The following is a 15,010-nucleotide window of genomic DNA, read 5'->3' on the forward strand; positions in this document are numbered from 1 at the left end:
ACAGATAAGGACTGGAGCGCTCATTTTGTGCATTGTTCTCTTCCAGATGAGAAGACTGCTTTCAACACAAATCCCTGATGGAGAGTTTCAATTGGTGGTGCTACACAATTCAACCAAATAAAGAAGCCAATGCCTCCATACAGCTCGTCCTGGGAGGGGGAGAAGATGTAGAGCACAAACGTTACGAAAATGGCCCCTTACAGATATATCCGATAAGATGCATAAACCTTTATAACAGTGTCTCTAAAAACTAAGTAGGAAAACATTTACACTAATGGCTGCCAACATATGAAGTGCCAACATGTAGGGAAATCTCGGCCAGGGCACCCAGAGCCATCTGAACTTTTTTTTTTTTGTCTTGGATCTTTGGTAGATCAAGGCCACAGTGCAGGATAATATATGTGCAATCACACACGATTTATAGAAGAGATTTCAGCTTCTGTCCCATTGTTTGGAAATGGTCATCTTTCAGTACCAATCTTCATGCACAAAATAGCAAGATGGCGCTACATAAAGATAGAATGCTGCACCAACACAATAAAGACTTTATATTAGAAGGTGGTGTCCGATATCATGGATTGGGGTAGTGGGAAATAGATTGGATTTTTCGGACAGACCGAATATAAAGCTAAGTGTCCTGGATGAGGTGAAGTGTGCCAGGAGCTCTCATTCACAGTGAACAGGCAGTCGTCCATAGATGGACTGCCTGTTTAAACAGGCGGATTGTAGTTTTATTTTTATGCCTGCATGAACGATAAGCGAGTGATTGTTCCATGTAAAAGGGTCCTTATGTTCACCGCTGTATGATGACACACAGAGTCAATGTTAGAGCCATGCAGTGCCTCCATATAGCACTATATTACCCCCCCCCCCCCCTTACCGGAGGTAAGGGTTCAACACGACCAATCTGAGGTATATAGAGCTTACTATGGCTGCTGTATTACTGATCTGTGAATGATTCCATAGTTTTCTGGACACAAGCAGTAATGCAAGTTGTTCTTCTGCTTCATAGCTTCATCGTGAACCTTCGGTCAAGCATGTTATAGGCCTTTTTTGGGCTAAGATATCATAGTGAAGATAATCATGAGGGGTCTGCTGTGTCACCCCCAATATACGCCTAGAACACGGTAGGGTGTAGAGGGTGCTGGACACTCCGCTGAAGGTAAAATAGCGGAAGGACAGCGGTTGATACCCAGTAGCACAAATCAAACAGGACTCCCATCATTAAGTACATAACTTCCTTTTATTGTAGATATCAACAATATTAAAATAGCTAATTTCCTTACTGGTTTCAAAAACCACTTAAGTTATCCACAAAATCCCTGGATGTTACAGAGGAGAAGAACCGAAATAACATGAAAGAAACCAGCGGAGGGGATGAGGAATAAATAAATTAAACACAAGCGTGCGCCCTCCTCTCTCGTCAGTCACTCTCTAGTCATTCACACCATTTATTAGCCCTTTTGTATGGTTTGGTATCTAAAGTCAATCATGACCTCCAAATCCGTACATTCCACCCTCAACAGTAGCCGTTAACACATTCATTACCGATCCTCGTCATGCCAGACTGTAGATTTAGCAAATAAATCATCTGGAAAAGTCATCTTCACTTCAGAGTGAGTGGCGAAAAAAAAATGGGATTTCGACCCATTAACAAGTGCGTAGGACCAGACTGCCCAGACAACATGGACGAGCATTATCTACATCTGGACGAATGTATCCAAAGAAAATGGAGCACCACGATGCCACTGAGATGTGGGGGTACTAGAGCATCATGGCGCCTCATGGAATTTGCTGTATGTCCTATTTTTTTTTGCCTCCCAGAACGTATCGCCCATTGCCTTCAATGGGACAGTCAACCACATTGGATGCCGTGTTCTGTGCATGCGAGTGCGATGTGATGCTTCTCAAAGGAATCAATGGGAAACACTTGTCGATCCCCCGACGAGCATGAAATAAGCACGAGGATCAGAATTCCAGTGAAGTGATGCAAGGCGTTTTTGCATGAAAAATGCCCCATAACCTTGGGAAAAATGCACGTTGACAAGTGCGATATTGGGCTGAGTTTCTCAGCCAGATATCACGTTTGCCCGTGTGAATGTAGCCTAGGGCTGCTATCAGACAGCAACGTTTCTTTCCTGTAAAACGCAGGAAGAAAACCGCTGCTTGCAGCTGGCACCTGTCAGTGATTGATGAGTCCAGGTTCCGTCTGCAGTCAGCATAGCTCCTCCTGCGTTTTGCAGGGAAGAAACATTTGTGCACTAGCAGCCTAACAGTACGGCTGGCCTTATTGTCCTTACCAACCAGAGCTCAGCTTTTATTTGTTAACCTGCTCAGATCAGTTGCTACAGGCAATATGGCCAGGTATACAGCACTGATGAATGAGGCCCACGGTGCCCAAGGATGCACAATCTTGCCCGAATAATGTAGTTACCATGATAAAACAAGTGTCCAGTGCCAATATTAATAACATGTCCAATCTTACCATTTCATTCATTACATAAATCCACAGTCATACTGGGTTAAGTCATTAGTCCCAAACGTCCAGACTCATACCACTCTATTACTGGGTGCAAAACATTCTGTAACAACCAGGGGATCCACTGATTTACAATGTACAATATGGTTCACAAAATCAGCAACATGGCCCTTCAATCTGAACTCCCACAGATCAGCAGGGAATGCACGTGTGTTCTGGGGGGATCCCTGGCCGTAAACAGGCAAAGCGCTTAAAAGGAAGCTGTCATGTTGAAGATGCAGTCTGATCTGTCATCAGCGTGTTATAGATAGAGCCGGAGCGGAGCAGATCGATGTATCGTTTAGTGTATCTTCTATTATATTCACTGAGATACCTGCTCTTTCTATACTTGGAGGAGTCCAGTGGGTGGTCTTACCCGATTCTTGACATATGTACATACCGAGATCGCTGTCAATCACAGAGTAGGACCGCCCACTGGACTCCTAAATGAACAGAAGTTCAATCAATAACTTACAAGCGATACTAAATCTTTTCCCACTAAGTTATATATCAATCTGCTCGGCTTCTCCTGCTCTATACATGCTGCCCGCTGAGTGGAACGCATTTTTTTATTAATTAATTATGATTGGTTCCTTTTAAGCCTCAATGATAATGAAACAATTGCTATTGTATCAATGGAAGGTGTTCTCTAATACAAGATAGAGAGCTCTTCAGTGCTTATTCTAGAAGTCCATATATCAGTAGCCGTATAAGAGTCGTCCATCAGTCAAAAAGTTATTGTATTGATCTGTACACTTTGGGATAAAAAATATAGCAGAATGGGCATTTGAATTCTCACACTGTGACAAATCCAGCGGTGACCTCCTTGTGTGTGGTGACAATCGGTGAACTGTAGAATTTCATTTTACAACCAAAAATATACATATATACACATCTGTAAACTTCAAAATGTAAAAAAAAAAAAAAGTTAACAAAAGCAAAAACACTAACTCTTTACGGGATGTGCTCCAGGGACGGGTGAAATGTCCTGACCTAGCGTTCGTGTTCACTTTACTCCAGCGGAAGGCACTTGCAACATACTGCGAAATGCTCTGCTGGCAGCGCCATGCATCAGAGTCAGGTCCGAAGCGTTCTAGGAAGGAAAAACATACTCTACTGGTTTGGTCTGTTCTGCATTCTGCCCTGCAATATACTTAACATTGTGTGTGTACTGGTGTGATACATATATACAACTCCATCTACTACACTTTTAGCTAATAGTTACCACTCTCGTCAATGGAGAAACAGAAACACAAATAAAAATATGTCATTTTTTGTCTTTTTTATACATATAAAAAGTTCTACATATTAATTTCCATTTGGTATGTTACATGTCAAATTTCTGTACAGAACACAATGCAGTCAGTCTTTATTTACAGCGCGCTATGGCGGGAATCCATCCATAGTTGCAAAGGCTTCCATGGACTCTCGCTAGTCATTTGGTTTAGCAGCATTGGAGAGATGGCACAGAGTTCCTGACTGGAGACTAGCAACTGCTGTTCTTGAACTCTCCGTTTTCGGTTATGGACAGTTTGGTGGGGTTGGTTGGAGAGATCCCATTCCGCACTTGTGAGCTATAGCGCTCCTTCACTTGTGTTAGTGCGCTCATCAGGCGCGTGTTGGCTGCGTCCAGCGACATGATCCGCTTCTCCTGGAATAAATCATACACATCATAAGAAATGGATATATAGTCTCTGGAGAAATACACCGGTCAGTCCTGACTACTTTCTTCTATGCAAAATGGAACCTTCATCACGCACCAAAATTACTATTGTCATGCTGATGGTCTCCAGCATTAGAAGTAGCATAAATATCTGGGCAGCCCTACAATGTTGATACAACTTGCTAAGAGGCAGTAATCAGCAATTAATTTCCAATAGAGGTGTTCTCTAGATTCAGTACTGTCCCCATCAACACCTTTAGCTGTTGTAGCTTTCGCCCTTTACCCGCTGGTACCTTTAAACCAGAGATGCTTAAAAGGAACCTGTCATCACCTACGAGAACTATAAACTAAGTTATTGTGCTCATAGAACAAGTCTCAAGGTTTCTTGGGGATGTACTTTTTAAACCCACCTGGCAATCAGGGCATGGCCAAGTGCAGCGGACTCATCTGTGCAGGTGTGTGCCTCTATAGAGAACAATGTATGCATGCACAGCCTGCAGAGATGAGTCCGCTTACTTGTCCGCGTCGCCCACTTACAAGACTGACAGCGTGGGAATGGGGAGCGGGGTAGAATAAAATGTACACTGTTCTCGACTTCTCAAGACCTGTACTTCAAGTACCCCATAACTTAGTTTATGGTACTCATAGGTGATGACAGGCTCCCTTTAATAAATATCTATAGCAATCAGGTAACTCACTAAATATGCAGCGCACCTGTACACACCCCAATATTTTATAAATAATTCAACAATAGCACAAAGGTTATTGTGTCATAAACCACAAACTGAGGAAATCATGTGTAATATTAGTAAATTATGGGAGAGGATCTGCTAACACTAGTGGCTAACTACAGGATTAGTCATTTTTAGTGGTTGCCTATTGTTAGAATGGTCCCACAATGATATGCCAATCACAGGGTGGCCAATGGGTGCTCAGCTGAAACCTGGCAGCTAGCTTCCACAGCATTCCCAGAGGTGAAATGAGGCATTACACAAAGACAATGGACCGTCCATGTAATGCACTGACGTTATGGGTCCTTCAGAGTGAGAGATGGGGCAGATTTACTATTCAGAATAGAGTTTTCTGGTGAAAACTGCACCGGAAAACTGTCTTACATGCTCGGTGCCACATTTACTGTGTTTTTAGATACTTCTGAACACTTTTTTCCGACTTGTCTAAAAAAAGGAGCGAGGCCTAAACTGTGTCAAACTGTTGGCTGGCATCCTAATCTGGCTGATCGATAGGAATCATGATCGGGTAGGGGGTGGGCCGACATCTATGAACTAAAAACTCCCTGATAGGGTTGTCTGGTCTAGGATCCCCCGACTCCATCCCACCCAAACCCCAGCGGATTATGCTGGTGCGGGTAACCTCATTAATAGCCCTAATATTCCGTATAAAGTGGATGGTCATTGTGATTTGTATTACAAATAGAGATCTGTGCGCTGAATGTTTCATTTTGCAGAGAAGAAATCATGACATTTGCTGTGAATGGACGCATTCATTGAGGGGTCTACAAGGAGGACAGAAAACCTAACAGAAGACAGTGTAACGGATGGCTTGTTTACGTCGGCAGCGGAGGAGACACAGCAACACAGGAGTGAAGCAGCCAAAAGCTGGAACTGAAAGGTTGTTCGGAGCGTGGGTGATGGGAAAGTGGTGAAGGTTTGCTCAAAAGAAATCAGAAAAATAAAAGTAAAAAAAAAACAAAAAACATACGACCAAAAATGCACTGCTCCAACCCCATTCCAGCTCAAAGGGTGTGGGGGAGGAAATGGGGGGTCATAAGCCTGCAGGGCTTTGTAGCATACCATCCTTACATCTGAACAAATATACCGCATCTTCAAACTCCATCGTCGGCCATCACTTTACTCTGCAGAACACTTATGCTTTAATAAGGCGCCAGACAGAATTGTACTTTCTATGCCTAGTACAACCATAAATACTAGAAGAACCGCCTAGTACACGATATACACATACATAATATATACAAGGTATCTACTGTGGATACAAGACACTAGTTCTCTACATTGTGTTATTCTATTCCTTGGCTGTGATGAAATCCAAGCAATTGTGATGAGGACACGTACGACCCTGACCGCTATCATCACCGCTTCAACCCTGATGTATGGCTGCTATAAGGGGAACGGCTTGATAAGTTGTAGGTAATGTAGTAGCCAGGGGGTCTGATACTAGTCATCACAGTGAGGGGTCCTGGGGATGGGGCTGACTGTAGTATATGAGATGATGTTACACTAGGATATTAGTATGAGAAATAAGTAACACTGAAAGACAGCTTGGAGGAGATAGCTGTAAATCGCCTGTGATCTTAAAGGGAACTTGCCAGGTTGAATATGCAGTATGATCTGCAGGCAGCATGATGTAGAGCAGGAGGAGCCGGGCAGGGTGATATATGGCTTTATTGGAAGAGGTTCAGTATAACTTGTATTATATTGATCTAATAACACTACTCATTTTGGTCTGAGGAGTCCAGTGGGCGGTCCTATCAGTGACTGACAACTATTTGTGCACACTGATGCAGGAAAGGCTATCACCGATTGGCGGCCAGTGGGCCGTTCTATCAGTGATAGACAGCCTTTCCTACATCAGTGTGCACAAATAGTTGTCAGTCACTGATAGGACCGCCCACTGGACTCCTCAGACCAAAATGAGCAGAGTTAGAGATAGGAGAAAAAAGTTAGACAAAATTCGGTCCTTGGACTGAAGAGGAAGGGTACATTATCTGCTGCTATTCCCCTCTGATCCATCAGTTCAGGATCCCGTTTTCAACCATGCAAGATGACCACAGCAATGTTTTAACTACCTAATGCACACTCTGCACTGATCTCTTATTGGCCAGTACTGGACATGTGAGCAGCGCTGACCAGTCAGAGCGCAGGTATAGTGCACTGGTAGTTCAACACTACCATGACACTACGAGGCTTAGGTGGTCTGAAGATTGTGTCGGTCATCTTCGACAGCTGAAAATGTGACCTATAAACAGTGGATGAGAGGAACATCAGCACAAAAGACCAACAGCAGATAATAGAACTGCTCCCTCCGGTCCCAAGACAAAATGTTGTCCTAAAACCAGGGGGTCATTTTAAAGGGCTATCCTCAGAATAGGCCGTTGATAGACGACGATCAGGGGACAATTGCGTGGGATGTTAATCAACTAATTCCTGGAGCTTCTATCAATGTGGTCAGCACTGGAAGCAGATAGTGCGGTCAACCCTGCAGCAACCTGGTTTTATACTACAGGCACAACTCCTACTGAGCCTGCAATACCAACCGGACAGTCGCAATCGGCTTCCTGAGCAGTCAGTATTGACAGCAGCGTTGGAAATCAACTGATCATCAGGGATCCGAATGGCGGACCCCGACTTATTTATTGATAACCTATCCTGAGGATAACGCGCCATTTATATATAATGAGTGGCACGTAAAATTCATTCACGCAAATGAAAATGTGCGATAATCGTTATGTTGAAATGCAAAGCCATCGCACGCTATTCATTTACTTTTTGTTCGTCGTTCACTTAGATCCAGCGTAAAAATAATTGCTGGTTTGTTCACTTCTCGCTGCGTCTAAACGCTCCGGCTTCAGTGTTTTTTTTTACATAGAATGAAGTGCTGAGCGAGGAGTGAGCAATACTCAGAGCTGATCTGCCTGTCTTACATTCTGCACAAACACGAATAACTATATTGGTGATGTCATCCGCTCGTTTAGACGACAGTCGTATCTTGTGAATGTAGCAAAAATTATCAATAGAGAAGAAATGGCCAAAGTCACGGACAACCCCTTATGCTCCTCCTGCTCCATAACATGCTGCCCATAGACTGCATGTACATGACAAGTTCCCTTTAAACCCCCGACACTTTGGTGAAACTGCCAGAAGACAAGACCACTATGAAGACAGGTAAGAACAATGAATCAAGCAATAAACTGGCAGAAGGTTTTCCTACCCAACACTAGAAGCACAATATAGTGACGTCAGTGACTCTCTGCACTACCGTACGTGGCACTGAATACATTTAGACTCTACAAATGTATATTACAACCCATTAAAAGGTATACAAATCTTCCCCTCATCCTTGTCACCGAATCTTGAGGACTTGGCATCATCCCCTGGGACCAGTGCTGACGAGCAACCCACTTTAATTATATACGTAGGACTGTGCCTAACCAAGCAATGATGGGCACGTAACCTGCGGGGCGTCTTCTGTCTACTCTTTATGATAGTTATATAATAAGCTGGATATTTCAGGGTTAGGGGTATAGCTAGGGTTAACCCCAACCCCAAACCGTGGAGAAGAACCCTGAAGAGAGCCGGAGCTGGAATGTGTAGGAGATCAGGCACAGGCCATGTCTGGGTACACTGCTTAGCTATTATGCGCACTTGTTTTACTTGCCTGTTTGCGTTACACTCCCATTAATGACCTGTAATTTAACACAGTTGTGATGAGACTAACATGAGAGAGAAAGTCAGTGGTTATTTTGTTTCTTAGTGAGGAAGGAGACCGGATCCCCACATGGAAGCTTTGCCGACGCCATGTAATGACACAAGACAGATGATGTGCGGCTCACGAAGGACACGGACATCCATACAGCGACCCTTACTAAGGATCTCCCTGACCATATTCCCCCCCCCCAGTCTTATTACTTACACCGGAAGACACAGAGAAAACGGACCGGGTTGCAAAATAAAATACATTCACACAGGGTTAAGAATCATCATCTCACCAACAATTCTGCCACAAATAACCAGTTGACCTAAAAACTGAAGGTATCGTAATACAAAAGGAGGATTAGGGGAACGCTGGCCTTCCAGCTGTTGGTGGATTTAGACATCAAAGAGGCCACGCTGGTTACCTAACTGTCCTCTAACACGTGTCTATTGCTTCTTGTCACATCTGTCAGCAGGTGAAGCTCCAGCCCCCCGTAAACAGCAGGCAACTGTGCTGAAAGTTGAAACACTCTTAGGGTACTTTTACACGGGCCGACTAACGGCCAAAAAAAGCACTCTGACCATTTTGACCAACTGCCGTCCCGTGCAAAAGAGGGATACGATAGGGCGCTGAGCGAGAAATCCCTCATTAGTCCCTTCGTTTTAGCTCAGAGAAACTAAGCAACTACTGAGCGACTTCTCACCCAGCATGAAGAGGCAGTCGTTCATTAACGAACTGCCTGTTCGCTGTAAATGCAGGTGAACAGCCAGAAGAGATACCTTGCGCGTTTTGCTCCATTTACTGAAAGCACAGGAGCGATAGTTGTTCGGACAGTCATCCCGTCTAAAAGTACCCTAAATTGGCCAGGCAGATGAGCATAGATTTTGTTAATTGGTACTAGTCTACAAGAGAAAATTGCTCCATGCAAGAAGTGGAGAAATCATTTTCCCTGTGACTTCTCTCTGCTATTCCTGGCGCTGCCAGCAGAACACATCTAACATTTATGGTACCTGTCACTGCAGAAGGGCTGTCATTATAGCTGCTCTGTTCTCCCTATTAACAGAGTACAGGTTCTGCCGATGCCAACGGGAGGAGGAGGCACTCAGCATTAGGATTCCACCCGGCTGTGCAACCCTCTTAAATAAATCAATTGAGTCACCTCTGCCTGATAAAGGAGCTATTAGCATAAGAGCTGTATATTCAGGAGTAGCCCCCAGCACAATATGACATTAATGTCATTGCCCACAATAGGAGGGTCGTCCGGGTCTGATGTATGAATTGGCTGATCAGACCACACAGCGAGTCCGAACCACGTCCAGCAGTTTACCACCATAGGCTGTGCTACTATATCATTATTAAGTGAAGCTCCACCTCTAATTACCACTGACTATATAATGAGCAGGTGCACAACCCAACAGCCCTGTAACCTTTATGTTTCCGATTTTCTTCGTATTCTGTTCATAGCAAACTCTGGGACCTGTCAATTTTATCATGTGCCTCTTTTCAGCACTTTGAGTGAATAACACTCCTTGCAACTCTGTGCATTAACAATGTAGTACTACAATTAGCCTACAGGGTAAATGAGGCATTAAAGGGAACCTGTCATCACCTTTAAGCCCCATGAACTACATCATGTGTCTCAAAGGTGATGGAAAAGGGAAGGTGGGGGGGCTGTGTTTCATACTCCTCAGATCCCCGATGTTGCACCATGTTCCTGAAAAGCTGGCCCCATTCACCTCTATGAGACAGCATTGGGCGCCCCAACTTCACAAGGACACAGCACAGGAATGGGGCACTGGGTGAGTGTGAAAGACAGCTCCCAGGACTCTCCGTTCCATCACCTCACGACGTAGTTCATGGGGCTCAAAAGGTGATGACGAGTTCTCTTCAACAGCAGAACAGCTTCATCCTCAAAAAGGGGATGTCTGGATGTAACAACTCCTTTAAAGGGGTATTGTGGGCATTTAGCCCCTTTAGTACTCATGACCTATTTTCAGGCTAGGTCATCAGTAGATGATCAGAGAGGGCCTATGCTCAGGACCCCTAGTGATCACCTGATCGTAGCCCCCACACTCATTGCAGCGGGGCCAGATGTCTGCATTGGGGTCAGACTAGAAGTGCTACAGAAGGTATGGCTCCCATGGAGCAGTGAAGATCCATCCAGCTGCAGTAAATGCGGGGGGCTAAAATTAGGCAATTGCTGCGGTACCCAAGTGGCAAACCCCTGGCGATCAACTACGGATGACCTCTCCTGGGGAAAGGTCATCAATACTAAAAGGGGATTAAATGCCCACAATACCCCTTTATGTTACACATCCCATAATTAAACTAAAAAAATAAGCTCCCTACAATATCCATCAGTAGCCTGCTTGTTGGTGGTTTCCAGGTGGAATGTGGAATGTGTAACAGCAAGACTGTAATGAGGATATAATGTAAATATTTAGACTTCTATCTACTTACAGTATCGCCAATGTTAGTTATAGGTGGGGCTTCACTTTACCAGAGAGCCGACCGAGATATTAAGCCTTAATAAACAAACTAAAATAGAAAGTAACACCCAACATGGCAGGTAAATAGCATAAGCTGCTGGTTTATCCTCTGACCTTTCCATACAAGTGAAATTAGAAAAAGTCCATTGTGGTGCTCTGTGGGGGGAAAGGGACCTCATACCTGTGCATCAATGATTTTCTGCTTTGCATCAATGACAGCCTGCATCTCTGCATGATCTTTTTTCAGTTCCTCTTCTACAGCGATTAGCCTGGAAGGAGAGAACATGAGTGACGTGAGACGAGTCCCACATACAGATCAGGAGACGTGACAACACTCTCGCCAGGGCCTCACCTGCTGATGACACTTTTCATTTGGCTGTCCTTCTCTTCCTGCTGCCGCCGCAGTCGCTCCTCGCTGTCCTCTAGTCTTGATTTGTATTCCATTAGCAGCTTCTGCATCTGCTGTTCCTGCACCAGGAGCCGCCTCTCATATTCCTCCAGGCGACGGCTAGAAACCTTCAACTTCTCCTTTAGCTTGGCTATCTCTTGCTCATACTAGGTGGCAAAGAACAGCATGTAAATGGGAGTGCAATAATTTGTTCGGTCTGAACAAACTGAATCAGTTCAGTGGAACTGATTGTAATTTTGTACACTTAGTTTACGTCAATTCTAAAAATAATAGTGGCGATGTTATCGGCCGCCTTATATCACGCTGATCTGTCACTCTCGATTGGGGAAGTGGTTTTGTGTTGCAACCACAAATGACATTACAACTACATGGCAGATCTTACCGTGCTCCTATGTACTAGCGTACTAATAAGTGAATAATATCAATATCCAATGTTGAAGGTTTTTTTTGTTTTTTTTTTTTACTACAAACTATCCTTAGGCTGGATTTCTCTCGATACGACAATGCTACAAATCGTATATATGTGAAACCCATCCTTCCCAATGGGTTCCTTCATATTAACGATCTTTTGTAGCCTTGTACATTGCGAGAAAAAAAAATTGCAGGTTGCTGAATATTGCAGCGATTGGTGAGGTTTTGCGGTCCATGTTTCCCTATGGAGCATTCCTATCTGTTGCATCGCATAAAAACGCGGTTTACGTACGGTGCAATGCAACTTTTACAGTAGAAATTCCTACTGTAAAAGCCCTAAAATAAGCCCTAGCTGCATAAAAAAAAAAGTCACTTAACAGCTGCCGTCAGGTCCGCCGCGAGTCTCCTCTTCAGCTCTGGCAGACTTGCTTGTAGTTTTCAGCAAGCCCTTACTGGCTTGGACGTTCAAAATCCCCGCCTCCAGGAAGCACTGGCTGTGATTGGTTCTCAAGCACCGTGGCTCAGCCAATCAGAGCCAGTGCCCGATGAATCAATCGTAGACATTTTCAAACCCCTAACCAGGAAGACAAGTGACGGGGACCTGCAGAGAAGACGCGCAACGGACCCGACATCGGCAGTTAGGTAATGTTTTTCTTTTTCTAATACAGCAAGGGCTTATTTTCGGGTTAGGGCTTATATTTCAAGCTTTCCCCGAAAATCACAGCAAAAGAGCAATACAAAATCGTGATATCGCTGCGATTTTCTCGCGGCCACATCGCTGTTGCCTGTGCGAAAGAGGCCTTAAGCAAAAGTCATTAATATTGGGTGGGTCAGAACGGTCTAACTCGTAAACCTTGCAGTGGTTGCAGCACTTAGGTGAGCTGCAGTGCCTGGTATTGCAGCTCAATTCACTTGAATAGGACAGAGCTGCAGAAAGGCCATGTTGCTAATGATTAGGACCTCACAGTCTGAAGAGGAGGTCACAGAGCTCGCCGGAGTGCCGCAGACCTTCAGACAACCGACTGACAAGGCTTCCAGGAGTTGGACCCCACCAATGTTATATTGAGGACTTATTCTGAGAATAGCTCATCAACCTTTAATTCCTGGATCACCCCTTTAATAATGACATGATCCTTGGGTGGCAGGCAAACCTCTCATGGTACAAAGATGGCCCCATTACGGATTTATCTATATACCTTCTCAGCAGGTTTTGCTTCTTCCTTGTTTTGGTCCCCAGTTTCCTCCTCCTCATCTTCATACTGACCATTATTCAGCACCCATGCGGCGGTCCTCTCCACCGGGGACATAGTGGCAGAGTCCACAGGTGACTGTACCTAAAGCACAAAAACCAATAGATGTAAGGAAACGGACATTATACTGACTGCGTATCAGACCATTAAAGGGGTTGTGCGAGAAATTCTTGTTTTAAAAAAACGTTTTCACACGTCAGAAAATAATAAAGCCGCTTAAACTCTCCTCTCCAGGGTCTCCGCATCCCTCCCACCGTCGGCTCCAGGTCTTCCCTGTGAAGTGATGTTTACAGGCTGGAACAGCCAATCACAGACCGCATTGTTCCAGTGCCAAGGTCTGTGATAGGCTGCAGCAGCCGTGACGCCCCGTACATAGGCCGGCTGCAGCTTGTAAACACACATCGGACAAGGAGGACAAGACTACGGCACGGGTGAAGCAAAGACCCAGCAGAGGCGAGAATAAGCTAGTTTATTATTTTCTAGCATGGGGAACCGGTTTTTAAAATACAAATGTATCTTGGACAACCCCTTTAAACAGACTGTAGGGTATATATATAAAAAAATCCTTTGGGTGCGTTCACACGTCGCTGATTTGCTGCGGATTTGAAGCAGATTTCACTTCTTCAATTTGAACTCAATTGAAAGGGAGAAAAAATGCTGCAGATCTGCAACAAAATCTACAGCAAATTAGCGATGTGTGAACACGTCCGTAATGCGCCGCCTATTTTACACTTGACTGGTATAAACTGAGTGAACGTTTAGTACTTCGGTTTCTGCAATGTTTTCTGAAAGTCACAAGTCCAGGTTTTAATGTTGTTAACAGAAATCTGCAAGTGCAAAGCGCTACAATTAATAGCCACAAGGGGGCAGTATTATGCCAGCAAACTGCTTGATCTGCTATTCCTTGTATACAGGTTACGAGCGCTGCTTTTACAAAAGTTTTCTGAGTTGAGAAAAAAAAATGGGCGGTGGGGATTAAAAACAACACACAAAGCACAATTACCTGATGAATTGCTGCGCTTTGCTTACATGGCTGCAGCAGTGACTTGCCGTATACTCATATGATTGCTGTAGCCGAATCACTGGCCCCAGTGGTGCATAGCATGAGATGGACAATAACTGGTTGCGGCAGTCACATGGGTATTTGGGCTTGTCACTGCTGCCAGCCAGAGACTAGCTGGCAGCAGCAGAATGATGGCGTTGCACCAGCGGGTGAAAAATTACTCTTTTATTCTATTTCTTCCTCATAGCCAATTTTTTCTTTGATGAATGGGGCCTTTAAAAAGAGTTTCTTCAGTAATCCGCCTATAATTGTACTTGATGCATGGAAGGGTTACATACTTTCAGATTTTTGAGTTGATGTGTCCTTTTTCTGTGATTTGTATGTCAAGTTAGTGCAGGGACCGGCAGGATAACGAGGGCCCTTAACGTGGGCTGCGAGCCAAAATATTAACCAATATCTCGTATTTATTCATTATTTTTGCAGTAAGCAGTCTGGCTTTAAAATGCTGGGGAGCCCGGGTTCGGTACCAGTGTGGTTTACTTCTGAGGTAGAGGGCAGCCAGCCGGGCTTTATGCTATGAGGTGTCATTAACAGGCTGTAATACTGCAGCACACGTATCAATGGGATTAGCACCCTTTGTATGTCTCATCTATGTGCAGGTATAATATCGAACAGTCACTCCCCTCAATATATGGTCAGTTTGTGACCTCCATATAGCAGTCTGCATGCTGAGGGATGTGGTGTCTGCACCTGTCCTTGTATTTTGTATCAGTATATCAGTAAGTAGGGCCGACCTCTATGATTTTTAGATACTTTTA

General features: G+C 44.4%; 1 protein-coding gene across 5 annotated transcripts in view; it reads right to left on the bottom strand.

Moving 5' to 3' along the window:
- Positions 1–1,224: 1,224 nt before the first annotated feature.
- RASAL2 (RAS protein activator like 2) overlaps positions 1,225–15,010 on the bottom strand; it is a 310,978-nt gene continuing 297,192 nt past the window's right edge. For all 5 annotated transcript variants that reach the window (XM_066597470.1, XM_066597468.1, XM_066597471.1 and 2 more), the window contains 4 exons: positions 13,136–13,273; positions 11,472–11,674; positions 11,301–11,388; positions 1,225–4,169 (listed from right to left, as the gene is read on the bottom strand). In XM_066597470.1, the coding sequence (XP_066453567.1) occupies positions 4,005–4,169; positions 11,301–11,388; positions 11,472–11,674; positions 13,136–13,273 (594 nt within the window). In that variant the 3' untranslated portion in view covers positions 1,225–4,004. The remainder of the gene's footprint in view (positions 4,170–11,300; positions 11,389–11,471; positions 11,675–13,135; positions 13,274–15,010) is intronic.

This window comes from Eleutherodactylus coqui, chromosome 3 (assembly GCF_035609145.1).
Source record: "Eleutherodactylus coqui strain aEleCoq1 chromosome 3, aEleCoq1.hap1, whole genome shotgun sequence".
Classification (NCBI taxonomy): Eukaryota; Metazoa; Chordata; class Amphibia; order Anura; family Eleutherodactylidae; genus Eleutherodactylus; species Eleutherodactylus coqui.